Source organism: Neodiprion virginianus, chromosome 4, assembly GCF_021901495.1.
Source record: "Neodiprion virginianus isolate iyNeoVirg1 chromosome 4, iyNeoVirg1.1, whole genome shotgun sequence".
Taxonomy (NCBI): domain Eukaryota; kingdom Metazoa; phylum Arthropoda; class Insecta; order Hymenoptera; family Diprionidae; genus Neodiprion; species Neodiprion virginianus.
In genome coordinates this window covers 33,582,897-33,610,703 of record NC_060880.1, presented here as the reverse complement: position 1 = coordinate 33,610,703, position 27,807 = coordinate 33,582,897, and the positions used below count along the sequence as shown (strand labels likewise).

The window sequence follows — 27,807 nt, the reverse complement described above, 5'->3', positions numbered from 1 at the left end:
GCCGGGGGAATGCGGCGGAGATCCTGGCGCAGCTGCGGTTTCCTTCGCCGGTCCATCGACTCGGGCACTCGAGGCACTCGCAGACCCCGTGGGGCCTTTGGGCCCCGGCAATGCCCGGTTTACGATCAGCCAGGGTGGATGGCTGCTACGCGACGTGCACCGAGGTACCGCGCACTTGTTTCAACCGTTGTATGGAAATCCCGGCTCTTTACTGCCCGCCACTTCTGAGTTATGGAGAAACTTTATGGTTTCTCTATGGACTCTCGAGCTCGTACAACTTTTGCTGCACTAGCAGCCAAACCCCGCCTACCCGAGTCGCGGCTCTACGGAGCTCGGTTTCGACGCGATGCAGCGTTACGGGGAAGCGGTTTTGCGCCCGTTGCGGTACGCGGAGATGACTGCGCGCGCTAAGCACTACTTGTGCAACGTAAATATACGCACGAATCGCGGGTTAGTGTGAGTGCCGCAGGCTCGGCCTAGCCGGTAAACCACGAAACGTCGAATACACGTCAGAAAATGGACGCGGACATTAAATGGCGTCGCTGCACTCAGCGAGGATACTAACTGCGAGGGAAAACTTTTTTCACTACCTTACTTACTGCCACATTTTTTTGACTCCTTCTCTTCCTGAAATGAGACTATAACCAGCCTCCATAACGCAGGAGCTTAATAACCTCGAGGAAAAAACCTAGGCCGTGACCGTGGGTCTATAGGCTGCAACCATTCTCAGGGTTCGATCGAGGATGACCAATGAAAGGTTTGAATTTCATTTAGAACTGTGATGCCTGCACCAATTGAAAGTTTGCTCGCAAGTTCCTCTGATAATAGGGGTCCGTATACCGTCAGTGAATTGACCACTCCACGTGCGAACAAATTTGGTTGACATTCGTTCACTCCCTGACCTGGAATATCCTATATTTCCAGAATTTCACCGACATCGTTGAACAAATCCTGCAATGGTGGTTCCGTAACACTTGGGTTTCGAATAGTCGGCGCCGAGCGGCCACAGTCGATTAAAACTCGTCACGGTACAGGATCCGTGACGCTGGATTCCACCTATCGACTATCCCCGTAATATCGGTCCCACAATATCCGAGTGATCCAGCCTTTCATGTCCCTCGCTGGCGAAGCACCAAAGCCGGGTTTTTGTACCGTCATCGCGCACCGTTTCTCCCCATTGGTTAAAACGCGGTTCACGAGCGTTACGGATAATTTTCCACCACGTTGAACTCGGGGGATCGCAAGACGACGACGGGATTGGTCCAGGTTTCTACCTTCGACGCAGCCTTTCGGCGGCAGTCGATCGATTCGAATTACCAAACCAACATGGAAGAAGGTCAAACTCTCCGACCACTCGGAAGGCTGGTGGTTATTTTATGCGGTTTTGCGTCAGCGAAAACGACGAGTTCGCTTCCGGTTCGTTTTCTTAAAAATCAAAAAAAATTATCGCCTTTTCATTTCTTCCCGTTCTCGAATATCGCAGCGAATTATTCGTTAGTCTCGATTCGCGAACAGTTGTCGTACGGCGTGGGCAGGAAGGTGGTGTCCGGGAACTCGTCTAGTCGAAAGCTAAGGGAATGTCCTTCGGGAGGGCGTTGGGAAGCGAACACTCCCATGAGCATTGAGGCGTGGAGACGCGGTGCGCATGCCTGCGTCACAACACCGGTTATTGCTGGGGATAAACGGTATAATGCTCGGGGATGCAGTACCTGGGTAGACGGTGGATTCATATGGCGCGGGCATTGTTATTCTAGCGTGAAAACGCCCGCTGCTGTTACCTTTTATAATCGTAAATTGTTCTAGTAACTGTTTCCCAGGTCCTCGTTGTTCGGCGTTTTAACGGTTCCACTCGCGCACGTCCGCGCATATGTGTGCCTGCCGGCAGTGGTTAGGTGTGCACCCACCCACCGTGTATCTCGGCAGCGTATGTTAATACCCACCGCATGAATGTAAACCGACCTGCGACTCGTGTATCCACTAAATGAACTTAATTTATATCTCTCGTTTTCCCGCTTTCGTGGGCATCGCCGCATGTACGAGCTTCCTACCCCTCTTCCGTCAGCTCCCGCAATCATTTTCACGGGAAGTCGTTACAAATTGACCGACGCCGGAGGCGATTCCCTCCGTCGCCCGTCGGTGATTGTCCGACGATTTCGCAGTGTCCGTCGCGAACTTAAAAAAAAAAAAAACAAAACAAAAAACATCCTTGCGCTAATTTTACGCATCCGTTTACGGTTCGACTTTCGTTCGTACGGATGCTGAATGGAACGGAACCGGTGCTGATAAGCGAGATATACACAGAGCGTGCACGGTCGCGTCTCGCCTGTCAATTCTCGAGTCCCTCGCTTCGTCATGGCGGTCACGTTCGTCCTGACGCGTGGGCTCATTAGTTTCGCTCTCGGGAAACGAAAGCTTATTTTCATCGGTGACACTTTGCAAACAAACGTACAAAGTGACAAACGGCGACTCGGTATCTTCTGGCCGACTTACTGACTGACTGACTTACTGACTGACACAAACTCCCTCCCGCGCTCATCCGCCTCTCAGCTTCTATAACCGATGGTGCAATATGCATGGATGTCAAGGTTGGCCTTATCAGTCATACGATCGGAGGAAGATTCTTCGCGCATCCTTCATCCGTTTCCTAAGCAATACTTCCAGCGAGAAGTTGGCCAATGGTTATATTTCCGATCACGGTATTGCACCCGACTCCCACCATAGGTTATACCTACTTCCAAGTTTCCCTTGTTCGTTGATCGCCGTATCAGACCGCGTCTAAAATTAGTCTCCGCACTCAGTCAGTTCCCCCTATACCGATGTCAAGCAACGATTAGATAGACCGTATATTTCCACGAATCGAATTATTAATTTCCCTTTGAATTTATAACGGTAGAGGAATTATTTACAATCGAATAATGACCATCCGAGTTCTGCACCATCCATCCATCACCGCTTACCATACCGGATACTATCTCTGACTCAACGTTACGTTTTTATTAAAATTATTTTCATTTTCCCTTTTCTGTCTCTCCTTCGGCCATACGCATGTTGAAATTCATCGTTAATTCCTGAAAGGGTGCATAGGCTAGGGATCTACCATGCACGGGCGGAGATGGAAACGCTTCCGTACGAGCCATACCTGCTACATGGTTAAAACAACGAGAAGTGGTTACATGCGAATACCTCGATCACATTTGCGTCGGCCGATGAGGGAGCAGAAGGGGAGGGATACACGCACGCAGAAGCTTGTAGATCTATCGAGTGGTTGGCCACGGCAACGCACTCCCACACTCTCGTGGCCGTAACTCAGAGCCATACTGTAGCGTAGGCGCAAGGCGAGCGTGGATCGCAGAGCCTAGTGTGCCAAGATAGTATCGGAATCGCCTTACGTAAGGCTACCTTGCCGCCCCACACGTGAAACAATGGACTGACGCGAGGCTGTGAGGTGGCAGAGATACGAATCGCATGACTGCCGCGTGTACACGTAGCCACACACCACTGCCTACCTCTACGTCTATCTAACTATGTGTTCCAACACACGTCCGGCATCCGTGGGCCTCGCGGTAACACGCGTGTCCGTGTAACCTGTACCCAGGTACAATCTCGCCGTTTAACTACGTCCGTGAACATGCATTGAATTGCAAGAATGACTTGCGTCGGTACGATCAGACCCAATATGACGTTACACCTACCAGATGATAGCACAGGTATCTGGGTAGGGCGGAATTTCCCGAGCACGTATTTCGTTCAAGACCATGTATATACATCGATATGTTATGTGGAGAATCGTCAACGCCGTGATCTTGACCATGGTCTCGAATGAATCACGCGTCGCGTCCTGTGGGATTTGCCGACGAATTAACGACGAGCAACAACACAGCGTTTACTTAGTTAGATACCTACTGCACGAACGTCGGTCGTGAAGAGAATTGCATGTTTTTACCTACTGGAACGCTTTTCTGTCCTCCAAAAAAATGTGTCGAATGGATGGTGAGTTAACTGTCGGAGAACCGAGTTCCTCGTTTCATTTTCACAGTTACAAGACGACGTACCGCTGCCAGGCATCACAGTGAGAAGTAGTAAGGCAAAACCAAGGTGCACAATGTGATGATTTACATGGATATTTTATGTACACCGTGTAAAAAATAGTTAGGTGGGAAATACAGGAGCGTCCGAAAGAGAAGAGACCGTCAGGTGAGATTGTTCCGCCACGCGGTTCTCTCCTCGCCGATTTATCGTCTCGGAAATCTTGTCCCCCTTCTAACCAACCGTCTTCCTACAGTGCAGCCTCGTTCTCTCGCGGTCGTTCCAAGCTCTACATGCATACCCACGTACCCTCGTCTTCCGGGTAGAGCGGAACGCGGGTCCTGTGCACCGATAAGCCGATCACTGGAATTCGTTCGATAGTCCAGCGTAGGTGAATTTGCTGGCGAGTCGAATGCAACGGTGACGATAGGCCGGGGCTTATTGCCTGGGATCGCATCTTCCGTGAGGTGAGGTGAGAGTATTTCGCAAGTCTTGTTACGCTAGTTGGTAACAACGAAGGTCATCTGACAGCTCGCGGAATAACCTTCGACCGTCGAGTGGATGCAGTTTTGCAGGTATATACACACGTGATTATGAGCGTACAAACCGGGATCCAAAAGCGTGCGACGCCGTTCTTGTCAGGCATGAAAAACTCTGCCTGACCTCAAATAAACTGATTACAAAGTGAGCGTAGCGGTAATCAATTTGTTGAGATTTCGTCCTTTTTGTAAAGATTTGATGGAGACCAAGTTTAGGATCTGACAAAACGGGTACCTATATTCATTCTTTTCTATGCATGAATTAACCGGCACCATGCAGTCAGTACTGGACCGGTCTAGTAATGATTCAACTCAAAGTGCCAATCCCGATTGGACTGGCTGTGGTGAACACTCTACTCTGGTTGTCGCAGTGGTTGTTTGCTGCCAAGGTATGTTCCACATTGTTATATCGACCGAGCAGTGCCTCTGTTCCCTGACTCAAGATTTCAAGATAATGGCTACCCTAATGCGGAAAACTATTTGCAAAGTATTCGGGTATAAATTCCGCGGACTGTATAACAGTGAGGGTCAGAGGGGGTGGATGGAATTGAACGATCAGTGGTGATTTCCAAGGTTTCGTCGTCGTCGATTCTGCAGGGTATCGCGGCGAAGGGGAAAAAGAATTGACGATGCGGAGCGAAGGACGAGGCGTCGTTTCGAGCGGGTTCGAAGGGAGGTCGAGTATTATTCTGGGAGCGGCACCGTCGGTCGAAGCGGTCGTAGGTTGTTACGTACAATGTTTACGGCGTAATTATAATGCCTTTGAAGAGGTCCGTCCTGCAGAGCGGAGGAAGCGACACGTGCATGCATCGTTCTTCGGTGAGGTTCCCAGGTCGACGGGGACCCGGGGATCGAGGAGCACCCCGCCCGCCCGCCGCCAAAGCTTATACGGTGGAAAGATATTTTCGTTACGGTGCGTGATTTCCTCACGGTTGCCGGACACTCGGGCTGGACGCGCTCGGGGACGCCGGCAAGACGTCGTCGTCCTCCTCCACCGTCGTTGGACAGGCGGAGGCCTTACCCGAGAAGGACGGAGGGGAACTTCTCGTGCCGTGTTCATCGAGGTGTAGATCCGCGTCCTCTGGCTCGCTTCCGACCGCGTCCCGCTAATGACGACTTGTACGGGACATTCGGCGCGGGTCCACAGCAGTCCGGAGGAACCTGAGAGCCCCGAGGGAAGAGGAAGAGGAAGAGGAAGAGGAAGAGAAGGAGGAGGAGGATGAGGAGGAAAAGGAGGACGAGTCGAATCTGACCGAGAGATCGAAGGCGTTTCGTATTGAGGACACGTATCGGACAATGGTGTCGTTCGAGGTGTCGTTCGGTGTTATTCTTTGGTCCTTTGTTGGGGCGACATTTGTTACTTTTTTCCATATTCATGGCACGTCATTACGTCACGAGGCGCATGCATTCCCCGTTCACGGTTGCGCGTATCTCGCGGGTATTTGTGCGTTCGTGTGTACCTGGGTTTTTCCCATTTTTTATTATTTAATATTTTTTTCCTTTTTTTTATCTATCCGTTGGTTTTTTTCTCCCATTTTTTTTTTCCACTTCACACTCTTTTACTTCTCTCTTCTCCGGTGAATACCCATACTGGCGCTTGGCTAGCGGTGTCATCTATTGTCTCCGAGGTTGCTCTCTCTCTCTCTCTCTCGCTCTCTCTCGCTCTCCGGTTCGCGCTCCTGGACAGATGGCGTTGGCCCGATAGCGTAACGTGGCGTAAAATATTTCATGGACGGTGATCGTACGTAAGCGCGCTTCGCTCAACCATACATACGTTATATACACATACGTATATATGTGTGATATACGAAGAGTGTATAAATGTCAGCTTTTACCATAAACACTCTCTGTGTTCCCGCAGGCTCTCGGTTAAGCCGGCAGGCGGACGCGGCTGTGAAAACGTAACGATAAATAACAAAGGGAGGCATGCTTTGGGGAATTTAGTCCGTCGAGGTGGCACTGCGCATCACCGATGCTCGGCAGGAAGTTCAAACTGCCGTGAACGTTCCCGCTCACCGCTGAACCAACGCGACGCCGGGGATCGGCGATGCACTCTGCACCGTAGAGGCAGCGAGTCGGGAACGTGGAAGAGAGGAGCGGTACTCGTTGCATTGTCGGAGGGATCGACGGGCCACGGAACCGACACCCGAGTTCCGATTTCCGCGTCGCCGTTATTCCTCGACAACAAGTGACGGAGACGTCCAGAGGTTGGAAATCGTTGTTGGCAACGCGACGGATCGGACTCGATCGATGCGGGCAATCGTCTTCACCGGCTCCCGTCGATTCTTGCGCTCGAGTCGTGGCGCCACCCTGACGGCAACAAGTGCCTCTCACCCTTCGGGGTGGAGGGTTGGTGTCGTTTCGAGGCGGATCTTTGGTGCCATTTTCGGTCGAATGAATCGGTATCGCGTCGCCCCCCGAGGAGCGCTTTACGAGCAAGCTAATTCGATTCGTTTGGCTCCCTTGACTGGCCCTGGTGCCGTGGGCATCTCGTGTTTACGCGATACTTTCAGCCCTGTAGATACGTCAACACTCCCAGCGGGGCGGCAGACGCCACGCCCGATTCTCGTATCCCGGGGTTCGCAGCACGTGCGGATCGCGGACGATAACTGGCGTCGCCGATATCGCGTCTCTGCCCTCGTTATTGTTTATTGTACCTACGCGAAAAGAAGACGCAAATGGGAACTTTTCATCCCCGTCTGGCACCGAGGGGATTCGAATTACCCGCTCTTTGTCACCGCTATTGGCCACGCACATATAAGCGTTCCTTTCGCCGCGGGGTGTAAACTCGTGCATTGAATAACTCAAGAATCGCCAGTGATTAGCGGTTTTATAACAGAAACTCGAGAGGAGGTAGGGTAACGATTCGCTCGTTTCAAATTTAGATCTCTCATCCTTTGCAGAGGCAATTCTAATATATAGTTATAAATCATTCATTTTTAATCAAATTTTATAGAGGGTACTATAATTCGAACGGTATTCGATGATACTACGATACCTGGCTCGTTATTGTTGACGTTTCCTCATGTCCCTTATAGACGTAAATTTTATATGCTAGCTCTCTAATTTGAGGCCGATTAGTAGTCGACCTATTTTGTCACATGTAATCGCGAGTATAGCTGCGTATATCTTGTTATCATAATTAATTCTAATTGTCATAATTACAATTGTAACTTTGATAAAGTTTTAATAAGTACTTTTGTAACCGCGCGCAGCCCGTGATGATAACTCGATGTGCAACGCTCCTGTTAAAGCTGATAACTTTACCCTATTATTTACCTTTTTTAACTTCAATACCTGTATCTATGAACTCTGTACTTGGGAATAATAACGCAAGCGACTAACAAGAAAATATCGGGAGGGAAAGTGGTAAGAAATCATTTGAGCAAAAGTAGTCTGTAACCACTTATTACACCGTCCGACAATGGGTGCCATGGACGGTTGAAAATTCGACAAATTTTGAATTCCTTCTTCGAAATTTCGTAAAGAAAATAATTCTTCTTGTTCTGCCAGACAAGCTTTCAGATTAAAAAAAAAAAAAAAATGCGACATATCAAGTTTAGATTACATAGTTGGATACTGAAGCAATCAACGCTCGTCCAGAAATGAAAATTTCGCAAAACTGTCGAACGCGCTGACATTTCGTTGAACGCCCGAATACACGATGCGTCCTGTAACATACATAGGTATACACCAACATACACTGGTATAAAATTGCGATTAATCCGGGTAAGTATTCTTTGTCGGCCGTGACGCGAATATGTACAGAGGTAGGTATACGAACATGGACGAATGTTAGACGTGTGTAGATGTATTTATACGGTCGGTTCGCTTTTACCTTGGAGAACCGATGCGGTGCAATGCGATGCAGTGGTATAAGCAGCGCAAGCAATACGGTGGCTCCTTTTTGTCTCGCGCAATTAGAAAGGGATTTATTTCCATGGTTGAAACTCGCAAGATTTATATGTATATACGTGTACTCTATACATCTACAAGGACGTTCACAGGTGCAATGTAGGTATGTATACGGATACACACCTTCGAGCGTGGTGAAACGAACGGCGAAAACGCAAGAAATGTCGAGCAAGTTTCGGCGATAAACAAACGAATACGCCGAAGGATTAACGTGAGACAATGCGGCGATGGCGGGGGAGGGTGGATGAAACGGCGCGGGGGGGGGGGGGGGGGGGGGGGGGAGAGAACCTCGCTTAAGGGAGCTTTCCAGTGTGAAATTTTCAAAAAATCGATTTTTTTTTTTTTGCTTTATCGAATAGTATACACTCTTCCGAATATTCCCTGAAATTTTCATGCCGAAATTCAGATTATTCGGTTACTGTACAGCATTTTTTGGAAGAAGGCAACGGAGCGCTACAGCTGCCGCGTCGGCCGTCTGCCCGTGCGACTGTTATTTCTATTGTCTCGTTCCTACCTGCACGTACATGAACTTGGCTCGCCAATTGTCGAAAATGTGAATTCGGACTATTGCATAATTTGCCGTTAATTAGCCGTAAATTAGTCGCGCGACTTATTTTTTTGTCGCACTCAATTTTCAAAAAAAAAGCGGATGGCGTGCTAAATTCTTGAAAATCAATCAATCACTGTGTGTGGCAACTAGCCCCAAAGCACGTATTCTGCGGCAAGCAGATAGTAGAAATCGCTACGCAGTGTGCTGTGTGCACCTTCAATGAAGGTTACGACCCAATTTTAAAAATTTTGGAGACGACGGGATGCACGATAGGGCCGAGCGCCGCAGATTTCGCCGCTAAGTACAAGAATGCGCGCATCATCCAAGCAAACCGCCAGGCGTCCCTGGACAGCAAAGAGGCGAGGACAGCTCGTCGGACTGAACAATCCATTGAGCACGATCTTTTCGAAGAAGCAGAAGGGATATTGTACGGACCTGGCATCGCTGATTGACCGTAAGTAAACGATTTATGTAAAATTTCCTGACTTGAAACTTTGAACGCGTTTTTCTCGAAACAGCATTTTTCAAAACGGTGTCCAACTTGGAGGGCAGAGTTTTAAAGCTATCGAGTTGAATTTTTTACACAATATTCTTAACGTCATTGTTTATCGTGCTATGGAAGCTTTTTTTTTTTTTTTTGACATCTTCCTATTTTTTTGTAAAAAAAACTGCCAAAAAAAATGCTAAAATCGATACTTTTTGTTCAAACCGGCGCCATTTTTGCAAAAAGAAAAAAAAAGAAAAAAGCCTCCATAGCACGAAAGCCAATTATATACCGATCAATAATCTTTTTGTGTTTTTTGTTTCAGATCAAAATTGTGACCCCCAACGTGGACACCACATCCAAGTGCATTTTCTGTAACAATTGTTTCATCATTTTTATAGATATTAATTAATAAATAAATCGATCTTTAAAAAATTGTTTAGTATTCTTCAATACCCAATTAATATACAAAAAAAAAACCAGACCGATTAGATCATTTTTTCTTTAAAAAAAAAAATCGCGAAAAACAGCGATTTTTTGGGCTGTCACACTGGAAAGCTCCCTTAACAGCGATCGGTTTTTCAACAGCGAGGCCGCGGATGTCTCGCCGCATGCGGTGGAAGCGCACGCGTATTCCTCTCGTCCTTCCGCGGGTGCTTTTAATGAACTCGTTTTGACCCGACGATCGTTTGCTCCTGTTTTGATCCGGCCAACGTTGGCTAATTAAGGTCACCGTAAAATTGCTCCCTCTGCGAACGAGGAAAAAGAAAAGGAGAAAAAAGAATGAAACGAAATGAAACGAGGTGAAAGTAAACGTAAAACGTTAACCGAAGCGAAGAAGGGAGAAATGGGGCTGAACGTGATGCCGATTTCGAAACGATCCTGTACAAGTATCTGTAACTAAAGACATTTACAGAATGTCAGTGTGAACATTTTTTTTTTTTTTTTAATGATAAGAAATTTGCGACCCGCTGCATTTCAGGATTCCTGATCTTGTTCCTACGGCGGTTAATTGCAAGTGATCTTCACGCGAGTGAATGAATAACTGACATCGCTTTTTTCGTGCATTATAAAAGCATGGAAATGAGCTTCGTTCGTATCGAAAGAATTGACAAGATGCGTTCGTATATTTTGTTTATGAAAATGGTATTCTTTAGTGTCAATATGTGAGTGGTAAAATTTTTGAAAATAACCGTATCACGTGTAATAGACATTACGCATTTAATTACACATCTAATAATTCGAAGGGCTTATTCAAATATACAGATGTCCATGTGGTGTCTGCATCTTCTGTACCTACATAGGAACAAGTCTGGATAATCTCTGAACGAATGACCGTTCATTCTGTTAGAAGTTGATGCAATTTTATGCAAAAACACGTCTACGCAAAGTTAGGCCTGTAAGTTTTAACAAGTACATTTAAAGAACCTGCAGAGACAGACGATTGTTTTCATGAGACCATTCAAACGGCAGCCCCGAGACAGCTTAGGAGGCAAAACAAAACAAAAATTGTGAAACAAAAAGAGTGGAAAAAAAAAGATTGTAGAAAAACATAAAAATAAATATATTACGAAGAATAAAAAAAGCGGCGAGGTATATTTTTCAACGTGTATGCAAATGTCCGTGGAAAATTGAGGCGCTCTCAGGAGAATATTAAAGCACCACGACGACCCGTCTAAAAACGATGCCCACGGGTCTCGTCTGCTCTGCTCTTCTCTCTCTCTCTCTCTCTCTTGGCAAGAAGCAAACTTAGAACCAGTAATCCTCAAACAGTTCATGATCGTTGGACTTGGGTTACAAAAAGCAGGGAAAAGATGAAAGAATTTAATAATCAGGGCCTCGATTCAGCGCTGGTATGAAATTTTCGAAGCTCCGCAGGTGCGGAAAATTTTACAACGATAATTTGACCGATCGAAATTGAAACGTGGTCTCGAGAGGACGAAGCGTGATTTTGACGAGAAATCATTCTATTTCGTCCGTTCTCTGGGGAAGAGTGTGGATTTGAGAGAAAATAAAATAAAGTACAACATAGAGTCGAATGAAAAGGAAAAGAAGCAAAAAAACGTGGCTACCTTCGTGCGTGGCGAACATGTATTCTTCGCTGCCTTCTGTGCACCAGAAGAACGCGCGGATACCTCGAAGGAGAAAACCGCGAACGCCGCGACTATACGCCCCAGGCTGTCAGCGGAGGTTCGCATGCGAGGGAAACACGAACGAAACGGGGAAAAGAAATTCCGAGGTGAGGGAGAAATCGCGGGGACATATAACGGCGGTGTCGTAGGAATTATAATGCTCGATACCGCGAGTCGATGCTGCGTTTGCGATTTGTTGTCAAAATGAACAATCTTTGTTCACCGTTTCCGATGAACCGAAGACCGCCGTGGAGTTTTTCTTTTGTTTTTTTTTTTTTTTTTGATGTTTGAGGTTTGTATAAAAAATTGGAAAGATCCACGAGATTTCTTTGCTCGGGTTACAAGTAACGTACTTTTCCCGATTACCTACCGACACTGTATAAACGCGTCTATAATTTTTTTTTGTGGCAATGGAACGCAGAAGAAGCTCCGTTACATATTTTGCGATTGAAAAACAGTTATTGTGTTCGGTTTTATGGTGTATTGATATCAGCAGCGAATGCCAAAATCGTGTTGTATAATACGTAGCAGGATTTTGGATTGTTATATGTAATATTTCAGACGGAAGTAATCGAAAAACTTTTACGGTACATCGGAATATCGAAATGCCGAACACCCTGGTGGAGAGACGAGCCTGTGAACTTTCGAGAAACTCCCCGGAATTCCCAGACCTGAAGTTCCAAAGAGTCTGAGATCGTCATCTGAAAAATGCCCCTTAAGGTTTCGCATGTGTCGGACGACTCGAGCCTCTCGCCGAGCGGATATTTCGCATACTGTAATGGCTTACCGCGAAATCTCCAGAACTCCACATATTATAGTTCGAGTCTGTCCGAGGGGCCATTCGCTTGGAAATCAAACGAATGATTCCACCTCGTTGACATTGGTTTCGAGTGATTTGTATCGATTTATACCTTATCATTTTCTATGGTTTCCATACGTTTTGGGCGAATTTCAGTTGTTTCCAGATTGGATAGAAACCGAACGCCGTGAAATGTTCGGAAATGAATGGAAATCACTCGATGACTGTTAATCAACGAAAGTACATGATAAGATAGAAGTTGATAGAACGTTGATGGATTGAATCCATTTGATGTTTATCATCGTGATCATAATTTCCAACGCTTGTCGGGCGCTTTTTTCACCGCTATCATGTGATGTGAAATGAATTGCGATGGTTTTTAATAACGTTAGATATTTTTAATTGTTCCTTGTTATTTCGAAGAACATTTCAGTCAGTCGAAGTTCCTTTGATTTACGATTTGATTTTCAACTGTTAGATTCGTGATCTCTCGGCAATAAGATTACCGCAGCCGATGGGTAGGGGGTAAAAAATTATATTGATCGATTGATAGAAGGACCGGAATATCGAAATTTCATAGACGCGAAAATCTTATTGATAAATTTAAAAATGTAGAAAGTCCAAGTGTAAAAAATCGTAAATTTATAGAAAGCCGAAATACAGAATGACAAAATATAGAAAGGTCAAAACGTAGAACGGCATCATTGAGAATCTCTGTACGATTCTATATTATCGAAAGGAATTCTGACGGTTCTACAGTTCTGTATTCAATGTTCTGATCTTTCTGTTCTCTTGCTTTTTCATACTTTTACTTTGAATTCACAATAAAAGAATGATTGAAACTTGACCCTTGGCTTCCACATCTCTCTGGAATCACACTGCTGTCACACTGGGACCAGACTGACCCTGAACTAATCAAATTAAAAATGATAAATAAGTATGAATAAAAAACAAAAAACATAACTCACGCATTAATGAAAATGCAGAAAACAAAATTAAATTAGTAAGTTTCACACGTTCGTTTTACAATTGGAGCAAGATTGTAATGCTTCCTTATTCATTATCACGACTATTTTAACAACTATGCTCTTATAAACCTAAAAGGGAAGGCAGCGTCGTTCAAGAAAGCGAAGCCATACTAGGTCCAATTTTGACGTCGCAACATTATTATAGATCGAAAAATCGATGCAAGTGATGTTCATCGGTTTATTTCTTAAATTTGCGATTTTTGCAACACTGGCTCCGATATTCTTTCCGTCCATTCGTTCGCGTCGTGTGTCACCCAGCCGACGGATTGTTTAGGAAATTTAATACGTTATTATTGACCGAGCCGCGAGCGATCGTGTCACGATTTCTTGTGCCATCTACGTAAACTTCTCGGAGCCGTGCTCGGAACTATTTTTAGCCTAACATGACATATATACAGTGCAAGCGTATGTCATATATATCTAGTCTTGAGAAGAACGAAAATTCTTCGTCAAACTGACGATTTCGGCAATGTTGGAAATCTTGCAAGTCGTGTATTTCGGCTCTCCGTGCACGGATCGCGTTGATACAGAGCTTGATCGAAAGCTCTAAAGATCTATAAACGTACGAAACTTGTCAAATGTTGATTTTCGTCGTGAGCAGAGAACGCTTCTCGTTGCGGTAATAAACAATGCGTTCGACCGCGCGCGTTCGCGTTTTTTTTTTTGTTTTTTTTCTTTATTTCCATATCGTCGCCCTCCAATTTTTTGATCTTTCTATATTTTTACCCCCACCCCAGTCGATCGGTGAAAACCGTGCGATATAGTTGTTTCTATCAGGCACAGAAATACGTAAAAAAATATTTCCAACTTCAACACGCGCCTCTTTCTGTTTCAGGTGAAGATCTGGTTCCAAAACAGGCGAAGTAAATATAAAAAGATGATGAAGGCAGCGCAGCAGGGAGGCGGCGGAGGCGGAGGTCAGCATGGAAGCCTCCTCGCCGGAGGAACTGCGCTCCCGGGTGGTCCTTCGCCCCAGCCGGGACAGCCAGGAGGTTTGATGCAAGGAGGTAAGAAAGCACGGACTTTATATACCTGCGGATGCAGACGAGGCCACTCGATGCGTATCACGGCTACCTATCGATCGCCACTTGTTGACACACCTCGAGAATATGTAGAAGAATCTCAAAACGACTCTCAGGTCTATTTAACAACAAGAGGACACGGTTCGGTGTACAAATAATAATAAGATGGTTGCTATTTTTTAAATATTTCTGGTATTCTTCTTTTCTTCGTTTCTCTTTCGAGCTCATTCACCTCTACAATTTTTTACATACAGATCTAAATATTTATCCCATAGATCGTTGAAGAATTTTCATCGATAACTCTTCGTCTCTAATATTGTTCGTAGGATTATTTAGCCGTACGTTAAAACGAAGCGTAAAGCCCGACCATGTCCGTGGTTGAAAAATGTCAAAAGCCTCCTTGGCGACAATTTCGTTGTCTAAAGTTTCTCAACATTTCCCTTTGCAAATAGCTGTAAATTAAGACTGTGCAAAAACAACATACGAAGAAACTCTCGGTCAATTCGTAAATTCGTTCGGTAGACTCTGACGTGCTGAAGTGTTTTCGAAGTAGCTTTCGCAATATTTATTTCGCGATATTACCGCATAATTTTCAAATTTCTACGTTTTTACATTGAACATCTCCGCACACTTCAATATCACTAAAACTCGGTCTTATTCATCCAATATCCATCTGTATTTGCAAATAAATTTTTTTAAATCGCGAAATTTATACGTAGATTTTCCGTATCACGGTTTTGTGTAAATTATTGTATATTCGTTCTATTTCAGTTGAAATTCATGATTTCGTGGAAAATGTCTTTTTGTTCTATTTTGTTCGCCCGCAGCGAAAAATTCGCCGATTATCCTTGAAGGGTCTCAACTTACAGACTTTTCGAATCGAAACGACAATTTTCTGTGAGAAACTCGAAGCCAAACTTCTCGTCAGGGCTAATCCGATATTTCGGCAAGCCCTGCTTAGCCACCGCGAGCCTGCAAAGAAGAAGGGCGAGTATTGAGCGAACATTAAAGGTCGTCGATATTTCAGGTGGAGGAAGTTCCGTGTCCGGAAGTCCGACGACGGGGTACCTCGGAGGAATGGGGGGCGGCGGGGGCGGGCACACCCCCGGAAGTTCCAGTCCTGGTAGCGAAATGTCGCCCCAGCACAACGAGAGCCCGCCGGCGCCCGTCTGGCCCGGGGAGATGAAGCATCACCCCCACCCCCACGGGCCGCCCCACACCCACCACCACCCCCACACGCCAGGACACCATCCGCCCCCGCCGCCGCCGCCGCCCCACCACGCCGGCTACATGCCGCAGTATTCTTGGTACCAGGCGGACCCGAATCCAGGACTACTGACGTGAGTTTTGCAAAATCCAAGTTTCACATTTCGTTGCATTTCGCGTTGCGTCTTGAGTCGGAATGCTATTTTATTTATGTGCCGAGAGGGACGTCTAGTTGCGATTACTGTGCGGTAATTAACTATTTTTCTCGGTATCGGTAGAAAATTTGGTTTTTTTTTTTAGCGCTAATAAAAAAAATCGAATTCACGCGTTACACTGAAAAAAATTTCAACTGTTATAGTAACTAGAAAAATTCAGTAGGACAGGTATCGTTAAAGAAACCGTTTGAATATTGTTGGGATTACGAAAAACGAGGTACGCGTAACCATTTTGCGCTATTGTCGATCCTTTTTTGGTAATCGCAACGTATAATCATTTTGTGAGGTTTACCCTAATTTTTCAGTTAAACAAGGCTTTAACGTCAATTTATCGTTGCACAAGCATTAAATTTTCGCGACAGTTGCAAGAAAATATAGTAACAGTGATCGTAATGAGAAAGAATAGTAACGGATACTAGACTTGCTGGTAACAGATAGAAAACTAATTTTCATTTTCTACCTAGAACTATATTTTTAGATTGTGGTAAAAAATGAAAATAGTCAAGGACTGAGCAGTAGCCGGAACTAAAAATTTCTCTCGATGTGTTAAAGCATTGTTTAACTGGGAAATATTTTACGTAATTGGTAAAGTAAAGAAACATCTTTGATTCATCAACAATCAAAATATGCAGTGCAATAGTCACTTGTGCCGCATTATCTTGTAATATCATCAACGTATCAACCCATTAATGCAACGATACCCAATCTACTGGTATTTTTTTCAATGCTTTATAATTTTTCATATCAATGTTTTTTCTGCTTATTTGATTGCAGGGTCTGGCCAGCGGTTTAACGAAAAGGTCCACCTGCCGCAAGCTACCTTCGAATTGATAATGCGCTGCCGCAGATCTGAAACGCCTGAAACTAACTCGTCTGCTCTTCGTCGATGGAGAAAATGAATTTTGAGGACACTGAACAGGGTTGAAGAATCGTTATACGGCCGTTCTATAAGTGGTGCTGTGCTATATTATGTGCGTGTGACGTAACGAATGCTTTTATGTATATTATCAAAAACGTAAGAGAAAAATACGAAAGGAACATGTAACAAATGATGAGAAACTAACGAAGAAATCGCTGCTACACGGCAAACGTTAAAACTAAGAGTTAATTCATAATAACCGGTATATAATAATAATTATTATTATTGATACTGCTATTGTAAAAAATATAAGTGTAATTTTTGGTGAAATTAGTGTTTAGTGGAAGGTATTTGTATTTTCTTTTTTTTTTTTTTCCCCTTTGGTTTTCTTCTTTTCTTCGTATAAATTTAGTTCCCCCCGGGGGGGAATAAGGAAAGAAGTGAAGAACTCCTGTAATAACGTAAAGAAAGAACTTGAAAGAAATCTCGACGAGGGTTAAAATCGAACGATATTTTGTAAACGTCGTCAAATATGTACCCTAAATCATTCAAGAAAACCGGTGATATTTTTTATTTATTGTGCCGTTTGTGTCGATGTGCCCAGAATAAACTTAAAAAAACAAAAAAATTGCACGAACCAGTTCAAGGAATAAAAAAAATAATAATAATAATAATAAATAAATATTTAAATAAAATGATAATAAAAAAGAAACCTACAACAAAAACGAACAATATAATACGATCGAACCAGTGAAATTAAGAAGAATCAACGTGGTTTTATATCGCAGAAAGGATATTTAATATCAGTGGTAAAAAATGAATTTGTCTTCTAATAACGAAAAAACATGAAGTGCAGCTTCGATAGTTTGTACATTGCGAGAATCTTGTAAAATATCATAGATATTCGTGTACGTGTAACGTAAGTAGCTATAATTCATTCCTCGCGTCATGCAAACCAAATCAGTAACACGGTTTAAATTATTCCTGATTTCAATTTTGCGAAAAAGAAAGATAAGCATTAGAGGAAAGGAGAGAAAAAGACCAAATGACCAACTTTTAGAAACGATCGAAGTATACCTTAATCGTTATTCAAAAAGATCGATTTGCTCCGTATACGCGAACAGGAATCTCGATGCATGCCTGCAATAATAAAGTGAAAAAACAAAGCGTGAATCAACAGCACAAAAAATTTATCATCATTGCAGAGATTCCATAATATAGCACGCTTACTCAGAAACGGTATAATCGTTAGAAAATGTGGGTTTATTATTCTCCTTCTTCCTCTGTTTTATTCTTGCCCGAAAAGCCCGAATAAGGTGGGAGAAAAATTTAACGATAGAATCGAAAGAAAATAGCGTGGAACAAAATTGTAAGAAAATATGTAAAAAAATTACTCGGGATAGTTAAAATCCGACGCACGTGCGATATCTTCGCGACACGAGTAATTCACCAGTATTACATGCTAAATTATGAAAGAAAATGGCGTCGCGGTTGATCGCTGCCTAGAAACTTTGCTGCATGGTGCACGACACGCAAACAGAAAAATTTAGTTCCATTTGTTTTCCGTATTTCCTGTAATATAAAAATGTTTTCGTGCCGCGGTTGAATAATCTCGAGAGAAAATCGCTGCACGATTGTTGTTATTTAATATATATATATATATATATATATACATATATATATGCACATATATATGTATATGTATGTCTTTTTTTTTTTTTCTTTCTTTTTACAATTTCTTCTCGTTTTATTTCCCCGCGAGTCTTCGAGTATACGCCGTTGAGGTTATGCATACACGAGGAGATTTTAGCGAGCGAAACGAGGCAATTATAACGAGAGAAGACAGCCGTCCGTCTCCTTTTCGGATGACGCAACAAAGCTGCCCTCCTCCGAAAAGGAGACGAGAATATCCCCGGACCGTAATTATAATCGTAATCAGAATAACCATAACCATAACCATAACCATAACCATAATAATAATCGCGGTGCTGGCTGGTTACCCCGCATCCCGACGCTGAAACGCACGCACTGCAGTCTACCTGCCTTATGCCTATACATATTACATACACACTACCTACAACTAAGAAACGCATCAAGTCAGGTTTCATTAAGCCCGCAAAAACGGTAGCCCTGAGCACCGCGCTGATTCAGCCTCCGCTCTAAGATCTGTGACATTCTCGGTACGCTTTCATTTAAACGATAGTACGGATTCGATGGCGTTGTTGTACGACGATTACAGGGTGTAACGATTACGATCACGAGTCTTGCACATCCGACATTTTCACTGGCGAAATATTCACCTTGGCAAAAAGATAGCGAAAGCTCTTTCGATGTTTTCAACCCAGTTCAGTTTTTCATGCAGTCCTTTGACGGTTGAATATAGAAACTAGAAGTAATGTCTCGTGCCAACCAGTTTATCACTCCGTTCAATCACGATACACAGATTGTAATTTATTCTCGTAATCAGGGCTGGTTTTGATTCGAAAGTTGATGAGCAAGGTTTCATTCATCGACTATTCGTATATATACGCTTCAGAAAAATCATGGCCTGATTGCCTGATACTAATTTTCATGGTCAATGGTCAAGAAGAAGAGAGCACTATAGTCAGTCAGTCGGTAAAACTCATTACCGGATTTCAAAATGATTTACAAATGAAATAGAAAGACGTTCTGTGCAATCTTTGCAACAGTTTTGTTCATAATGACCGTGTAAAAGTTTACAGAAAATTTACGGAGGTTGATGATTTTTTCAAAAGTACCGTAAGAGCTGTTTAAATTATGTGCTTGACAATTTTATTTATGTTGTGTTTAGCTTTCGATCGTTTGAATTTTTGTTTGTATTAGTTCCTTAATTCCAAATCTCCATTGCAACAAACGTGTTTTCAATCTCCGTTTCAATCGTAATCGAAATTTGAACGACGTCTAAATGAGAACTCGTCATTGCCATGTGTATAAAGTCATTGTACATTAGTACAGAGATCCGTACAAAAACCAGTCGGTACTACAATATACCTCCTGTTGGATAATAATCGTATGATTGTAAAAATGAGTAACCAAAGTCATAAAAAGGTGAATAATATTCGTTTGTAAAGGCACACGTTGACCATATCTGTCCGACACCTACCATACACATTATTACAGGTAGAGTTGAAAAGAAAGCAGAATCGGAAGGAAAAAAGTAAAATAAAATAAAATAATAGAATCCTACTAAAAAAAACTATCCGTTTCCTCTATTACACGTGATGACCGACATAAAACGAGGCGGGAACAGCCTTGCCTCGGTGTCAAAAGTGAAGTCGATAAAGAGAAGAAAAAAAACACACACGGTAGACGCACAAGTACGCACTCACTAACATTTTCACGCGACACGACACAACAGTGATTGCACAACAAGCGGGGATTGTGATGCGCGAACGCGGGAGTGTTTCCCGCCGTTTTGTTTTTGTTTAACTCGGCTGCGTGTATAACCGGCTACAACCGCGACGGCGGCCATTTCGAGCTGCTTTGCCTGGCGGCCATCTTGCGTTGCGCAACTGCCAGATTATAAAGGCCAGTGTGCGACACGTCGAAGCGAACCGAAAGAAGGAAAACTATAGAACAGGGAATGACGGGAGTTGGAACAAAATCGCAAAAAGCGGTTACAACCGAATGGCGGAAATGTTCGGATACCCGGGTTCGGAATTTGTTTTCAACATAATTTTTCATCTTTTGGATAATTTTTCCTCTATCACATGTTCACATTTTGCTGTCGTCGTCATCTTCGTAGTTTCTCACCAAATTAGAGTGTAAAGTAGTTGATTCCAGTTTAGGTGAAACGCCCGATCGAATGAATTGGAATTACCAACATTTGAGCCACTCGAGGGCTCCGCGAAGGGTCGAGTGACATGTGTTGAAGGCGTTACGCCCGCACACAAGTTCGATTCGTTTTTACGAGTCTAAATGAAAGCTGACAAGTACACGAACACGCATTATATATACAGAATTACAGTACGTACAATACGTCGCACAAGAATAAATTTTGCGTGAAGTTTTTAGGACTGGTTAATTCCGTCTTTGTTATAAAGTAATTCCGCAGTACAAAAAAAGGGCTAGGGAATCGTACGTGCCGACGTCAGACGTTCTTTGAACTAAAGAAAATTCAAACAAACAAATTTGTCACATCTCCGGATTCCATACGTATTTACCGAACACCGTGCGAATTCTGATGTTCTAATTTTTCTATAATGTACAAAAATGATGTGTGTATGTATATATATATATATCATAGATATAAATATAGATATACATAGAGAGTATACATATGATTAAATATGTCTTATGTATAGGAAGAGAGAATTAAATGGACGTCATTTATTAGGTGTTTGGTTTGGTGCAATAAAATTAAAATGTATACACCTAGTTTATTGGTCGAATATATAGAAGTCGTTGTATAAGTTCCTAAATTGCTGGGTTAAAGAGAAAACAGTGAAAAAAAAAAAGAAAACTAAGTTAAAATCGCCAAAAAGATGTGTACAACATAGCTTGCGAAACCTAGAAACGATCTCGCATGTACCTACCTATAATATGTATTACGTCGCACCGCGATGGCACAAGACGAATTTTAAAGATATTGAAATTATTTTTACCCATTGTACCTATTCCAAATTCACGTAACATGTTACAATAAATAACGAATGAAGGATGTGGCGAATCGCGGAAAACACGTCGCTCTGTCTGAATGTAAAGAAAGAGGCACACTGAGTAGCAAAATAAATGAATACGATAATACAAGAAGCAACCAAAAGCTGCAGAACAAGATGAAAATAAATACCACACAAAAGAAATTCGCAAAACGCGTACATTTATGAGTCCGTAGAATTTACTAGTGTTACTAGTCTCGGTGCAAACGCGATTATAATAATATAATTGTAGAAGTTTATTGGCCGGCGAAAATATGTCGTAGAGCGAAGAGAGGGAGAAAAACAGCAGAAAACAAGGGAAAAAAAATTAATATACATGTAAATATATATGTTATGTTGCATCGGGACCCTTTAGTTTGTAAGATACATGGATCTGTGTAAAATATTATATTGTGATAAGAGTGTAAAAAAAATATCATAACAATATTAAATAATAATAATAATTGAAAACATAAAAATCGTCTGTATACCTATTACGATTTTAGTACGAATAATAGATTATAAATATTATAAAATTTAAAATACCTTAATTATGATTACTATTGTATAAAATATGAAATAATAAGTAATTAATTCAATTTAAACCTTATCCTGTTACGTCGTACGTCATTCGAAGCCCAACCCAATTCCAAAAGCATAGTTGAAATTGTCAGTATTTTCGACTATTTGCCGCCCGAGTCTTGGTCTAGGCGCTTGATAGACGTTCCAATATTGAAGTGAAGAATTTTTCATATTCTTTATCCGGTAACGAGTGACACGAACGACAATTAATGACACAAGTACGTTAATCTACATGTACTCGCTAGTCACCGTGAAATACGATACGGAGATATAAATTTGCAGGTAGGTGTGTTATTATAATCTTAATGACGGGGAGCCGAGCGGAGTAAAATATAAGTCGAGCGAGTATGCCTATTTACAATTTGTGTCTTGAGTTCATGCTGAACAGCAAACCAACAACGCGTAGCCTCCCCACTTACGTAAAGATTACGTCGACAACTCCTGACTTGGTTTCCTGGTGTTTGTTGTTCTTTATTTCTAATAGCGGTGAATACCACACCGCCGCCGCGTTTCTGAACCCCGGAACGTGCCCTACCTTTACGGCGAAGCCGCGTATTCCGTCAGCACGTCTCGTTTCAATCAAGGAACCAAGCGGCGGAAAGGCAAGGATGGGCAAAAGGACACCCGCGGAGAGGTGATCCTGATCACTTTGACCACTCCCTTCCCGTGACTCGCTTGTTGCCCGTCGAAGGAATCCGAGGTTGCACAAAATGTCCGGAATTCTCGTCTCGAAGGAACATAGATTTGCAATTAGTCATATTACTGCAATTATCTTTCGAGACACTCCATTTCGCAGCAAAGGCAGCGGAATCGTTGATTGAACGAAGCTCCAGGATCGCTCGAACTCGCTTTAGCTAGTCCACCATTAGCTTCTGACGACAGTGTATTACTTGAATAAAAGAATTACCATTTTTCTTCAGACTTATACAACAGAATTCTTTTTCCACAAAGTTGCTCCAACGAGGTGCAATATTTTTCTACCAAAAGTGAACTGTTTTTACCGAAACCTGTGTTCAGACTTCAGACGTTCCGTTTCTAAAGCATTTCAAGTGATTTCCAACTTGTATTAAAGTCCTCGAACAGCGGTGCCCGGACGGTTTGCTCTTTATTATTTTTTATTTGGCTAGTTGAGGTTAAACCAGAAATACGTTATCACCAATGTCTTATTAACAGTGGTGTAAAGCGGCTGTGTTTACTTCTTCCCTCCTTATGTAGTTTGGAAGCCCTTGAAGAATGTGTTTGAATAGCCGTATTATTATTACTATACCTAGCGACTGTTTTGTTGCGGAGAAAAAAAGATGAGACGCAAACTCAAACCGGCGTCACAAAGAAGACCGTAGGTATTCGAAAACGCTACTAATTCAAACAATCCTCTGTAACGTGCATAGGGAAAAGGAAGGAGGAGGAGGAGGAGCGGCGTGTATAGTAAACGCGGGAAAGAGAATAACCGGCCACAATAGAAACACACAAACGGCTCGGTGAAAACCCGAGGAAGTAGGAGAGACTCCGTCTCCCCCCAGATGACCTCTTCTCCTGGATAAAGGGAATATAGACAATGTGGCGGTCTTGCGTACCGTGAGACGCAACCTGATCCTCGTCCTTCTGGTATTGAGTCTGCTCTCCGAGTGCGGCTGCATGTCGCATTCTCGTCAATGAATTCGGATGCGGTAGAATTGGGTGGATTTCGTGTTTCGAGAAAGAGTTTTCCAGCCCCCGGGCTCAGATCGCGTTTAGATTTCGATCGTTGCGTGCGAAGGGACCGGGAAAAGAATGCGTCGCGATAGCACGAACGACGGTGAAAGGCTAGAGGGACGGACCACCTGGTTTTGGTAGTTGAATTCGACTTCTGATACAACCGATATCAAGCAGTGTACGATCATTTCACCGCGGGATTGACGAGGCAAAGTAGAGGCGAGGCATTTTCCAATGGATGTTAATTGCTCGGAGATAGTTGGAGGGCACTTTTTCCAAGCTCGTAACCCTCGACTGGCTGGAACTGGAAACTTGGCGAATCGGACTCGTTAAATTTCTCGTCAGCACGCGAAATAATGGGGGGATTTTCGTGACAAACTGCGACGAGAGGCTCGCAGGCTTGACTAACCTAAGCGTACGTGGAGTAGGTGCTCTCCCTATCCGTCTCTTCCTCTCTCCTCGTCTTTAACACTCGACGAATGGACTCTCTCCGTCTTCTTCTTACCAGTCAGACCCTCGCAACGCCATATGGCAATAAATGTTTCCTCGCAACGACTCACGAAGACTTTATATTGAGCACTTCCTTCTCCTCCCACTCATTTGTTTATTCGATATCGCCTTCACTTGTCTTCTCTAACCCGTTTCGCCCCCCTAATCCCATCCATCCATCCGACCAGACCCCGTATAAACGAGAGTCATTTACCCTCTGTAAATCAGGCACTCGCCTCGAATGACAGTTTAACATCGACCGTCGCCGAAACGTCCAACAAATCCAATGTGGGTCAGATGCTAATTGTTTAAACTATAACAAAGTTAGGACGCTCGTTGGCATTTCTGCCGTTTGGCGAATTCAACTGATAAAAGGGTCGGCCTGCAGCCGTTGATCGATTACCGCGATGGCACGTTTCGGTTCACGTCAAACTGTACAAGTCGTAGCCACTCGTTTCAGTCTATACCACAATTTTCCCTCTGTACCTGAGGTGCATGCGAATTTCGCGGTCAAAAGCGCCCCGTACCTTTCCTAAACGGAACATCGAGCCCTCGGGTCGACACAGTTGTTCAGCGACGAAGAAAACACTCGTTCAAATACCTGCTGCCGCAGCCCACCTGTCTTCACCTGCACCTCTCATAAAAAATGATCATTCAGTTTCAACTCGGGCTGGCGAGTTTGAGGCTTCGCGTATATATGCTCGAACGATTAATTCGGTCAGCATCGATCTTGTGTTTCTCTCATTTTCTTCCAATTACAAAATTTACTCACGAATTTCTTTATCCTTACTCCTTTTCCCATCCTTATACGTCGAGGTGTACCCGTGTACGGGAAAATGACATTAAACGACAGGTAAGTGTAAATTGACTCCTTGTTTCCCGCATTGTCACGTAGTTCAAATATTTATTTTTCGGATTTCGGCAAGTCAATCTATCATGTTCATGCACCTCGACAGATATTCAATATATTTGGAATTTCAGTCAGCGCTTCGTGTCCCGGTATTCGGATGTCGATATCTCGGGAGCGATCATTGACGCAAAAACGATTGTCCCGGCAAATCGAGATATCCCGGTGAAAATTGGAAAAAAAAAAGAAAAAAATTTAGATACCGATAGACGTTAGCCGCACAGGTATATAGGTAGAATAATACATGAGGGAATGGAAGACGGCCAAGGTTGAAGGTGAAAGTTTAGGGCGAGGGTGCTGGATGAGGGGTTCGTGGGTGGACGGGGATGGCGAATGCTGCAGCGAGGGAGCCAATTTGCGATTCTACGTAACGCTAAGGGCGTGGCGGTCGTCGGGTAGTCGGGCATAGTCGGGGTGGCGGACGAAGCGCCCCAAAAAGGGTGGCTCGTTTGCGCCACATTGTCGGCGACCTCGGCGCGACCCTCCTGCGACCCTGGACACCCAGCCACCAACGGCAATAATCCCGCGTAATGCTGTTACGTGGATTAACTACTCCGCGATCTTCGCGTCTCCCAACCACCAACAGCCATCGTCGTCTATTTCTTTTCTGCTACGAACTCTTCCCAAACCACTATCCCACTATCGGATCATCGTATCTGGGAAAACCTTCGAAACTACATGCTCCAAGAACGTCACGGAGTATAAAAAGCACTCATGGTTGAACCGAATGATCGGTTAACCGGTATTTACTTGCTCCAAGTTTCTCCGATTCGATCCTTCATATCAGCACAGAAATCTCAAGACACCACGGACATTGTAGCGTGATTCAGACGTGGTATAAGAGTATTATACCTCTTCGTCTGAGTTCAACGGGGATGGAAAATAGGTCGCAAAGGTCGCAAAAAATGTCCGTACCGATACGAAGGCGAGGGAAAAAGCTGCAGCGAGTGCCTGCAGGGTGTGGCGGAAAGAGGAATACGTCGATCTAGGGGTGAAATTTACGAGACGACTGTACTAGGTAAAGGTGTTCGAAAGAGGTCGTTCCCCGGAGGAAGGCCCCACGTGTCGTCTGGCCACGTGTCTCCGGCTGCACCCCGGAATTCTGAGTTCTCCTGATCGGGGCGTGGCAGGGCTCTGTGCACACACGCGTTCTCCTTCACCCTTTGTGCCTAATCGCAAACCTAAAAAAATTGGGCCCCACCTGGAGCGGCGCAAGTTTCACCCCAAGTTTTTGGCTCATGGACTGAAGCGAGACGCAAGGGAACAAAGCTTTGTAGAGCCGAAGAATTTGCATAAGATTTGAACACGAAATAAAGAGTTCCTAATCGAGATTTTGTTCATTTCATTCGTTCAAGTTGAATCAACTGGACAACTTTTACTGTAGATACCGATTTTCGAAATGTGCTCAAAGATGAGAACGTGGACAAAGAAGCAACTCAACGAAGGTCAAAGAGTAGAGCATAATAATTTTTTCCCACTCATTGCGTCTACAACCTCACTGTGATGCACGAATCCAAGATTTAGAGTAATTGAGAATTTATATTACGAAGTATGCGATAGCAACAACTCTCAAAACTGTCATCACATAATTTCACAAAGATTATCTCTGTAACAGAGTTTCGGATTAAACTTGCCATGAGTTTGATCACTTCAAACATGTACCTCCAAATCATTCCAAGTCTTTGTTACACAGGTAAAATGAGGCGATATATCCCGCTGTCCAATTCCAGGTGGTAGAAATAATGCATTTTCATATCTAGTCGTATCATCCAAGCGATGGCGGGTCAGACTTCCAGATTCGGAAGTCTCAGGGCTGCGTCCATATGGCGCGGGAGAAAAGATGGCATTTTACTTCGTCCGGATCGAGTATAAGCGATTAATTATAATGGAAGTAAGTAGGTGTCCTCCCATTAGAAGTGCCGGATCGTTGTGCAAAAGTTGAAAGGTTAACGACCGTTTCCATGCTGTGGTTCACGATGGCTGAACGTCTGCAGTTTTTTACTGTCGATGCGTGACTCTCTTGTTCATGCAGCATGTGCATACCTTAGATGTTGTATGTGCGCTATGGCTACAGCCCCAACTAGACGCAGAGGCTTTCGTGCGTGTTACAAAGAATAATAACACGATGCGTGTCCTGAAACTTCGCGAGGTGAAAGATTTTTCCTTCAACGATTCAGGAAAAGATACGTAGGCAGTGAAGTTTCCTGCGTTGCTTCGATGACTGGTAAAGGAATTGTCCGTTTGCCTAAAATTCTTGTGCTTGTACGTACGTCACGTCTCACATGTGTGGAAATGGATGAAAATCGAAGGATAAATGCAGCATGTGAGACATGTATGGCACAAAGTAGTAATCATTGATATCAGGGAGAAGACTGAGGAGGCCGTGGCTGTAATTCATTCTCTGCTGCAGCCATGCGACTAAAGGGATAAGGAGTAAAAATAGAGCGAAAAAAAGCACGAAATAACGAATCCATGGTACCGTCAATTCGACAAAATTATAGATGAACAGCTGGAGATGTGGGACTAGACAGTGTGGGGCACGAAAAATGTATCGCGCTTCGCTATCCGTACACATTTACTTACCATAAATAATAATACTTGTATCTACTCGTTGTCTCATTTGCGTAGGTATACGTTATACACATATAATTGTGCGGATGAAATATGTAACAGAAAAACAGCTCATGGTTGGTCTACCTCAAGC

The 27,807-nt window shown here is 43.7% G+C and overlaps 1 protein-coding gene across 2 annotated transcripts in view; it reads left to right on the top strand.

Moving 5' to 3' along the window:
• The window catches only part of LOC124303862 (homeotic protein distal-less), a 58,322-nt gene extending 36,946 nt beyond the window's left edge, over positions 1-21,376 (top strand). For both annotated transcript variants that reach the window (XM_046761629.1, XM_046761628.1), the window contains exons 3-5: positions 14,309-14,480; positions 15,523-15,835; positions 16,691-21,376. In XM_046761629.1, the coding sequence (XP_046617585.1) occupies positions 14,309-14,480; positions 15,523-15,835; positions 16,691-16,709 (504 nt within the window). In that variant the 3' untranslated portion in view covers positions 16,710-21,376. The remainder of the gene's footprint in view (positions 1-14,308; positions 14,481-15,522; positions 15,836-16,690) is intronic.
• Positions 21,377-27,807: the final 6,431 nt, after the last annotated feature.